Raw genomic sequence first — 10,209 nt, forward strand, 5'->3', positions numbered from 1 at the left:
TAAACAACCAAAAAACAAATCTATATATTTATTATAATGTTTTAGAGTATTTAGGGCAGTTTATATATAGTTTTTTTTAATGAAAATTTATATATAGTTAGTAAAACACTAACCAGATTAATAGTTGGTCTTAAATGGAAAGTTTGGATTTTATTAGCTTTTTAACATCTTAAGTGCATTTCAAAAATAGTATTAAATTAAAAAAAAATTCAAAAATAGTGTTAGTTAATATTTATATAAATGTTGATGAATAAAGAAGAAACCACACAACACATCTTCAAACATAATGAAGAAAAATCACAATCATCAAGAGCAAATGCAGTCATGGAGAAAATAAGTCAGTGACTCAGTGGACCAAAATTTCCAAAGAAATAAACATAAATTCAAAGCAATGCATCCCACGTTATCTTTGAAAAAAGAAATTTCAAATGTTTTTATGGATCAAGTATGATTTCTATAAGTTTCTCAAAAAAAAAAAAAAAAAAATGTATGATTTCTGTAAGCAACTGAGGGTGTAAGCAGTTTTGTGTTCATTATTGAAAATAGGGATTTTAGTTGACTAAAAAATAATTTTCACTTGACTTATTTTTTCTGAGAGTGTAAGTAGTTTTGAGTTCAATAAATTACTCAAACCTAGGTGAGTGAGTGAGTTGGGTTGGTAACCTGAGTAGTTTGAGCCGACAATACTAGCGTTTGTTTCTCTAGAAAATCTATTATAAAAATAGTTTTTTGAATTTTTCAATATTTTATAGCATCAGAAAAAATAAGTCAAATGAAAATTATTTTTTAGTCAACTAAAAACCCTATTTTCAATATTTTCAAGATATAACTTATTTTTAGAGATTATTTTCCACTAAAATTTTATGGAAAACAACTCTATCTCACTTCACACTAAATAAAGAAGTCAAGAGGTAATATGGAAACTATTGAATACAACTTTATCTAATTTTAAGGTGATTGCCAAAATAGGAAAATGTGATAGTTTTTTTTTTTTTTTTTTTTTATTAAAAACAAAATTGAAAAATGACTCATTTTTTAGAAACATTAATGTCAAAACAAACAAAACTTAATGACCTATGGGCTAATCTAGGGGTGGCAATTCTTGTTCACGTGTCGGGTTTGTGTCGTGTCAACTCATAAGTATCCGACTATATGAGTCAACACTAGCCCAACATATTTATTAAACAGGTCAAGATTTCTCAATCCTAACACGACCCATTTATTAAACGGGTTAGTCGTGTCAACCTGTTTATCTGATTTTATCAAAATGAAGAAAAACATTTATGAAAAAACAAGCAAATAAATATTTTAAATATAAAATTCAAAACTAATGAGTAATTGCATCACAAATAATCATTTAAAACTAAAGCATATTTCAATATCATAAATAATCAATCACAATATGTCAAAGAAAATAAACTACAATAACTAATAAGTTTATATACCTAAAGTTTGAATGGTATGTTGGTAAAATTTCATTTAATTAAATGAGTTAGATAGGTCAAACGAGTTCCATAAATTTAACCCTAACCAAACCTGTTTATCAAACAGGTCCGTCGTGTCAACTCGAATATGACACAAACCCATTAAGTCTCAACCCATAACCTGCTAATTTCGTGTCGTGTCGTGTCAAGTTCGCGAGTCATGTCCAATTTTGCCACCCCTAAACTAATCTAGTGTTTAATACAATTTTGTAAGCTTAAGGTCTCCATTGGCTTCAACTTTTTTTGTCATATTTTATCTTTTTATTGTAAGTGTGTTAAAGTATGCTTGCACATTAAAAAAAAAGAAGAAAAAAAAGGAAAAAAGATTTTCAAAAGCTATAGATAAGAAGTTCTTCTCTAGCTTTTGAAAATCTTTTTTTTCTTTTTAACATACAGAAAAAAATCTAAATAAATTAATGTCAAACACGCATTAAGACTCGATAAAATTTTAACCTATAATGTTTGCTCTATAATAATTTCTCTATATCATCAAACTAAGAAACAAATTATTTTTTTTGTGTCGACAGGTTTGAACATAAATTGAAACAATTTTACCAATTGAGTTCACAATTGAAATCTCATTTATTAAGATAGTTATTGGGTATAATTACATTCTTGTCAGCCCATGAGTCACGACTTTGTGCTTGGATTAGGAAAAGAAAAACAAAAAGGGAATGTTTATTTTATAAAAGACGTGGGCTTTAATTATTATTATTTCCGATTGAATGCCTCTTTCTCTTTATTCATAGCTTGAGTTAAAATAAAAGCAAAACAAAATTACAAACTAGATCAAACTCTCTTAAAAAAAAATTACAAACCAGACTTTTTTTTAGAAGAAACTACAAACTAGATTTGAAAAATCTAAATAACAATAGCTTTATGAAAGTGGTCCGAAATTGAATGAAACAAAGGACCTAGATTTTTTTTTTTTTTTTAAGAAGAGAAAGGCCTAGATTTTATATCAGCAAATGCAATCATGGAGCAAATAAGTCAGTGACTCAGTGGACCAAAATTTCCAAAGAAGTAAACATAAATTCAAAGCAATGCATCCCATGTTATCTTTGAAAACAAATGTTTCAAATGTTTTTATGGATAAAGTGTGATTTCTAAGCAACTGAGGGTGTAAGCGGTTGAGTTCAATAAATGAGGTTTGAGTAATGGTGGGTGATTGAGTGAGTTGGGTTGCTGATCAAGTAGTTTGAGCCAACAAAATTTGCGTTTGTTTCTCTAGAAAATCTCTTATAAAAATAGTTTTTTGCATTTTCTAATATTTGATAGTATCAAAATAAATAAGTCAAATGAAAACTATTTTTTCTTCAAAAAAAAATGAAAACTATTTTTTAGTTAACTAAAATCCCTGTTAAAGATATGACTTATCTTTAGAGATTATTTTCCACAAAATTTTATGGAAAATAACTCTATCTCACTCTACGCTAAATAAGAAGTTAAGAGGCAATATGAAAACTATTGAATACAACTCTATCTAATTTTGAGGTGATTGCCAAAATAGAAAATTGTGATAGTATTTTTTATATAAAGAAATGAAAAATTACTCATTTTTTAGAAACATTAATGTCGAAACAAACAAAACTTAATGAGCTATGAAATAATCTAGTGTTTAATTCAATTTTGTGAGCTTAAGGTGTCTGTTGGCTTCAGCTTTTTTTTGTCACATTTTAGCTTTTAGTTCTTATGTAAAGCTTTTGAAAATCTCACTCTTTAATGTATAAAGCATATTTTAACACACTTACAGCAAAAATCTAAAAAAGTTGATGTCAAACGCACATTAAGACTCGATAAAATTTTAACCCCTATAACGTCTGTTTCATGATAATTTTTTTTATCATCAAACTAGGAAACTAATTAATTTTTTTTTTTAAGGTAGGCAAGTTTGAACCCAAAATCAAAGCAATTTTACCAATTGAACTCACAATTAAAACCTCTTTTATTAAGATAGTTATTGGGTATTATTACATTCTTGTCAGCCCATGAGTCATGACTTTGGGCTTGGAGTAGGAAAAGAAAAAAAAATGGGAATGTTTATTTTATAAAAGACGTGGGCTTTAATTATAATTATTTATTTATTTTTCGATTGAACTCTTCTTTCTCTTTATTCAATTCAAGCTAGCAGGTAGCTTGAGTTAAGACAAAAGCAAAACAAAATTACAAACCAGATCAAAAGTGGACGTCATAGATTGAGATTTTTTATAATAATAAAAAATTACAAACCAGATTTTATTTTTTTTTAGAAGAAATTACAAACTAGATTTAAAAAATCTAAATAACAACAGCTTTATGAAAGTGGTCTGAAATAGAATGAAATAAAGGGTCTATATTTTTTTTGTTTTTGTTTTATTGAGAAGAGAAAGGCCTAGATTTTATATCAGGATACAACCTAGTTGTTAAGATCCATATATAACCCAGCAACATGCATAAATAGCATGAGATAACAAGACTAAAGGCTGGGATGTTTGACACAATCCTCTAATTCGACAATATTTTTTTTTGGATTATAATTTTGGTATTTTCAGAATTAATTTTAATGAATTTAAAATATAATTTAGATGTATTATGTAAATTATAATAATATATTGAAAATAATGTGTAAATTGTTTATGAAAGTACAATTTTCTTATAAGGTATGAAACAATTTAAGCCCATTATTTAGTAGAACTGTAATCATTTACATAGGTTGAGCCCAGTTCCTTCAAAATTATCTCAAAATACCAAAATCAATCAAAATAAAAATTTTAAATTAAGTCCTAAAATCTAAAATAATTCAAACTTACAGGCTTAAAACACAATATTTTTTTAAACTACCATAATAGCGTAAGTTTTATCGGATCACTTGGATTGAAGAAGAGAGTCTAGGATCCTACCCATACACCAATTTCTGCATCCAAAACATGGGCATGAAGGGGACCCAAGCAACAAGAAGGCCATGGGTAGCATAATTGGCTTTACAATAATGGAAACAGAACATCAATTATAGGATTTGGGGATCTTATTGATATATCATATATGCTGCCCATGATGGAAGAGATTGCCCAATGTGCAGTGACTGGGGAGTTATGTATGACATTGACTTCTATTATATTTAACACATCACGTTCAATGATTAAATTGTACAAACGCAAGTTGTGTCTAGAAGAAACAACTAAAATCGTAGAGTTTCAGCCCAAAGAAGATCTTCACTGACATCTGAATTAGTCAATGCATGGATAAATTTACCTACGTGATCTTGATAAACAGTAGCAAGGAGAGAGTCACTTGGTCTAGTCTCAACATCAAAATTAATTTTGAGCAATCCAAGAACTATGAGGTAGCAGCTGTTTCTTTAGGAACAAGCTCAATAAGCAACTCCCCCCTCTCCATCTCACTTACTGGCACTTCCATAAGCAAGTGTACATGGACATTTTCGTCTATTAAACAGCCTCATTTTTTCCCTTAAGTTTTCTTAATATTTTGGTGAGAAAACTTTTTGATAGATCCAGAGAAAAAACACCCAAATCCCACTATTTATTTTCCCTCCTTGCTAACAAAACACACTCCAAAAAAGTTTTTTTTTTTCAAAGTTTTCATCCACCCTATTAAACCTCCAAACAAACACACCCTTAAATTATCTTTCTTGAGTCTCTCTTACTCAAATTAACAAGTTTAACTCTAGGTGAGCGCTTCCATAAGCAACTCTTTATAGTTGTGGCACCCGAAAACTCTTAAATTATCTTGACAGAAACAGAAGATTAATAAAGAAGCAACTACTAACAAACAAGCAAAAATGTTCAGTACTTCACTTGCATGCAAAGTCATGAACAACTCCGTTCATTTATTAATAGGCCTAGGCAGCATCAAACATCGTAACAAACACTTGGCTGCTTGTTGTTACTCGAATAAATCAATTTGTGCCAAAATTTTGTAAAGGCAAATGGTGCCCACAGTTCATCATTCAAAATTGTTGGTACTGATTTCGATTTCAGGATCACAAGCATCCAAACAAGCAATAGGACCAGAAACACCTGTCCTGCCAGCTAAAGCCAGATTAAAGACAACGTAAAAATAAAAAGAACAGAAGAAAAAGGAGCACTGGCAATTAATTCAAATCTGTGGTAGGGTTGACCCTGTTGGTGGGAAATCGTTGCAAACAACAGTTGAGCTAACTTTACACCAAGCTCCAAGAGGGAAGGTCGCAAAAGAATAAACATTAATAGGGGTCGTCGGTCGTCCTATCCTATTATGGTGACATTATAATCTATAAAAATAAATATTCTAGTCTATCAATAAACCAAATTTTTTATTCATTACTGATGGTTGAGTAACTTAGTTAAGTACAAAAACCAAGTTCATAAAATTTTGACACACTAAGAAATAACAATATCACCTACAAATCCAAAAAGATCAATTTCGATGACCTTCAGACAATTTTTTTCCTGTAAATAAGTAAAACCTAAAGATCACATTTGGGTTTGGGGGTTTAATTAAAATCAAGAAATGAACAATAATTGCTGGTGTAGATTGCATAATTCAAACCAAGAGATTCGGCTCATATAAAAGTAAACAGGTTTGATATTATGAATTTGAAATGTCTTCTTACATCTTAATCATTTCAAGTCCACATACATTAATAGGGGGAAAAAAAGGTTATTCCATACCCTATTCTATGTCATTTAAACTAAAATTTGAAATCAAAGTCCTCCTTTTTTTATCGCTCTATACAAACCAACCAAAAGGAATAGTTACAATGTCCCATACCATAGAAATGATAATCCAATATACTCCCAACAGTACCACATAAAGGATTCACAAGGAAGTTGTGCAGTAGAAATAAAAACAAACACATCTACGCACACGGGCACACGCATATCACCATAGAGCATGCAAGAGACAGAAATTCTTCAAAATGATAATATGCTCCAAGTACTACAACTCTCTTCAACTTCACTAAATAAAACCAGACAATCAGTAAACCTTTTCACAAATTTTGGGTCATCCAAACAAAATATAAGGACAATAACCCAAATCTCATCAACCCAAAAACCCTAAAAAGCAATCATGTATTCCACCTCAAGAATACATTAGATTTTTTAATAATAGAATACATTAGTAAATGAAAGTGAAAAAAAAAAACACCCCAATACCTAGTTATGATCATCTATCTAAAAGTCAGTCGCTTGATCACTAGCTTCCCTAACTTTCTTCCTTGTACAAACTTTCTCCCAAAATTCTCAACCACACTGTACAAACCATCAAAAAGCACTCCATATATATACATCAACAGCCAACTTCATGCTGGAGCCAAAGAGTAAACTTACATTCTTGTCTATGGACTTGAAGCAGATGCCTCTTGTCTTGGTTCTCTTAAATACCCAAGAAGAGTTTCAGCCTGCAAAACAAATCGGATACTAAATAATTAGAGTCAATCATAAATCCCAAAATCAGAGTATAACATGCAATATCTAAGACCGTTGTCTTTCAACACAACATCATAACCTCTGAAAACTCTGAGCATTCCAATTATAACGATTTGCACAATATCAATGGTAAAGTTCACGCACAATGCATGGCGGACAGCATAAAATCAAATCTTAAAAGTTCAAGTTCGTAAGGCCCCATCTAAAAAGTTACCATATCAACAATTTGAGTGAAGATCAAGCTACTAATTGTTCAAGACTTATCAACGAGTGGAATCTATAGTCTTCACTACTTGGTATGGCAACTTTTTTAAAGTTAACCTAACCAATAAATTGTGACCCAAATCTTGTGCAATGCAAAATCCTGGATTCGCTCCCTAATTTTGTCAAAGTCATCAAGTAGCCCCAAATATGTATAACACGCGACGATATTCCATCAAACATTTTAGCCCAATTGCCTAACAAACAAACATAACTAGCATAATTCCATCACCATGCAACAAAACTATTTAACAATAGTACTGATTTTGAGGATTGATCTATGAAATTTGCACTATGTTTGGGAGTTTATAAAGGAAGGGAAAGGAAACGAAAGGAATGTAATGGATAGAATGGAAAAGAATACTTAGAATAGAAGAGAATCAAATAATTATTCCTTTGTTGTTTAGATATGTGAAAGAAAAGGAATGGAATACAAAATTTTTTGGAAATTGAATGGAAATGAATGATTTTATAACAACATTATTATTATGCTATTTCATTAATAAAAATAGGGGTATATATATTTAAGAAAATATTTGGGGTATCATGAGGACTACTGTTAAAATTCATTTTAAAGCCCATTCTATTCTTTCCTATTCTTCTCAATTTTGGAGGAACTAAAAAAGGGGCTTATAAGGGAAAGGATCAAAGGAATGGAATATATGGGTTCCATTTCTTTTCCTCATATTTCTCTTCCCCAACAAGAGAAAGGGATAGAATACAACATACTGGTGTGCCTACATCCACGGCCACAGCTAATGTTTCACAATATCTCAAATACATGGTTGCCCCCAATTAAAAACACCCTAATCTCAACTATAGAACACTCCTGAGTCCTTTACAGGATACCACTTTCTCATTCAGAATATGAACCACCATCTCTAACAACTACCAATCAACTCATATGACCAATTAACACAAAATCTAGTAGCAATTGATATCAAGAATGTCAAGAAGACAAACTATGCTAGAAAATAAAATGAAAAACAAGCTTAATTAGCTAACAAACCAAACCACTACTCAAAAGTAACATAATTGCCACTGTAGCTTTTCACAATCTGTTATGTTAAGTTGTTAACACTACCAATCAACTTAAAAAAAAAAAAACCAAAAGAAACACTCACCTTGTGCTTAGCTCTAACACTCCCCGTCTGCGAAAGCGCGACCAGCGGAGGAATAGCCCCTTCTCTCACCAGCAGCCCTCTATTCCTCACACTGTCGGCACACAGCTGCAACAAAGTCACCACCGCAAACTCCTTCCCCTTCACAGTCCCATCCTCAATAGCCTCCACCAGCACCGCAATCCCGCCTTCCTCCACAATTGCCTCCTTCCCTTCCTCAACCCCAGCCAAGCTACTCAGCACCACCATCGCCTTCTCCGCCATCCCCGACCCCTGCTCCGCCACCAGAGCCACCAGAGGCTTCACCGCACCGGCACTCACAGCCCTCTCCTTATTCGGCTTTATCGAACAAAGCTTGTACATCGTCGTCAAAGCATCTTTCTTCCCTCTATTGGACCCATTCAGCAGCAACGAAACCAAAGGTGGGATGGCCCCACAAGCCCCAATTGAGCTCTTGTTCTCCTCCACCAAAGCCAAGCTCAGCAACGCGCACGCAGCGTTCTGCTTCGAAGTCTCAGTCCCAGTCTTGAGCACATAAACGAGTGACTTTATAGCTCCAGCATCAGTAATTACCATCTTGTTCCCTTCGTGGAGAGAGAGGTTCAGCAAAGCCGTGACGGCGTGTTCTTGAGTCCACGGATCACTACACCGGAGAAGCGGAATCAGAGCCGGAACGGCACCGGACTCGCCGATTAGAGCTCGGTTATCGGCCCGGTTCTTCGCCAAAAGCCTGAGCTTTGCCGCGGCAGATCGCTTCACAGCAATCGACGGCGATTGCAGCCCGTCTATGCAGATCTTCACCGTCGGCTGAAGATCCTCAGGCGAAATGCTCTCGATTATCTCAGTAGAGAAATTCTCTCTCTGCAAAAACCCCATGCAAGGCTCAGGGTGAACCTCGCTCGACTGGCCGTTGCCGTCCTCCAACGCCGGCGGTGGCAAGCTCGCGAGCCTTTGTAGCTCGCCGGAGATGTCGCTGCTGCAAGCTGAGAAGTCACTGAAAGCTTGAGAAAGATCCAGAAATTCCTCCGACGACGAACTGGACTTCACCGACTTGTTGGTCCGCAGTGCCAGCTCGCCGAGACGCATGTCGACGACAGAGTCGGTGAGGTTTTCGGACACGAAAGCGGATCTCACGGCGGCGACGGGACCGGAAAACGAGCAGCTGTTGGTGTCATCGCCGCCGTTGTCGCTGTGAAACATGTTGGACCTTATCGTGCGCATCGAGCGTCCGACGTGTCGGTAAATCTTGGAGGAGGAGGTGGTGTAAATGTTTCGTGGTAAAGGGAAGCGATTTGAGCTGGAGTGAGAGTCTTCTAGAGAAACCATCGTTGGAAAACAACAAAAGTTTGAAACTTTTTTTTATTTGTTTGATGAATTTGAGAATGGTTTTTTTTAGGAAAATTTCATGGTGGAATGAAGTGTGAGAGAGAGAGAGTGAGAAGTAGAGAACGAAGATGAGGGAAGAGATTTGAAGGCTGGCTTTTGCTGAGGAAAGTGGATTTGGTATCTGGGGTAAAGCTAAAATAACAACTTGGTTTGGTCATAAAAGTCACAAACCACATAAATAACACATGGTAAGTAGAGGTCTTATCAAGACTCAATATTGAGACTTTCTTTTTTAAAGTATGTTGCTTCTATAAGTTGCTGTGTAAAATGGTATTTTGGCTTTAAAAGAGTGTTTATAAAGAGAGTTTTACTCATGAATGTCCAAGAGCATATATCAGTAAATTATTTTTTTTAAAAAAATTATAAAAAATTGAAAAAGTGATTGATTGTTTTTTATAGTTTTTTCGATATTTCATAAAAACTTTCTAAAAATGAATGATTAATATATACTTTTAAAGTATATATTAGTCGGACCTTTATAAAAAAATTATGAAGAATTGTTGCTCCCAAATGGAATTTCGACTTTTAAAAATGCGCTTTTAGCCATTT

General features: G+C 33.6%; 1 protein-coding gene across 1 annotated transcript; it reads right to left on the reverse strand.

The window, feature by feature from the left end:
* Positions 1-6,278: 6,278 nt before the first annotated feature.
* On the reverse strand, positions 6,279-9,831 carry LOC115991839 (U-box domain-containing protein 4-like). The gene is made up of 2 exons (XM_031115785.1): positions 8,278-9,831; positions 6,279-6,864 (listed from the first exon to the last, which is right to left on the reverse strand). The coding sequence occupies exons 1-2, from the start codon at positions 9,598-9,600 to the stop codon at positions 6,802-6,804; spliced, it is 1,386 nt and encodes a 461-aa protein (XP_030971645.1). The 5' UTR covers positions 9,601-9,831; the 3' UTR covers positions 6,279-6,801.
* Positions 9,832-10,209: the final 378 nt, after the last annotated feature.

This window comes from Quercus lobata, chromosome 5 (assembly GCF_001633185.2).
Source record: "Quercus lobata isolate SW786 chromosome 5, ValleyOak3.0 Primary Assembly, whole genome shotgun sequence".
Taxonomy (NCBI): domain Eukaryota; kingdom Viridiplantae; phylum Streptophyta; class Magnoliopsida; order Fagales; family Fagaceae; genus Quercus; species Quercus lobata.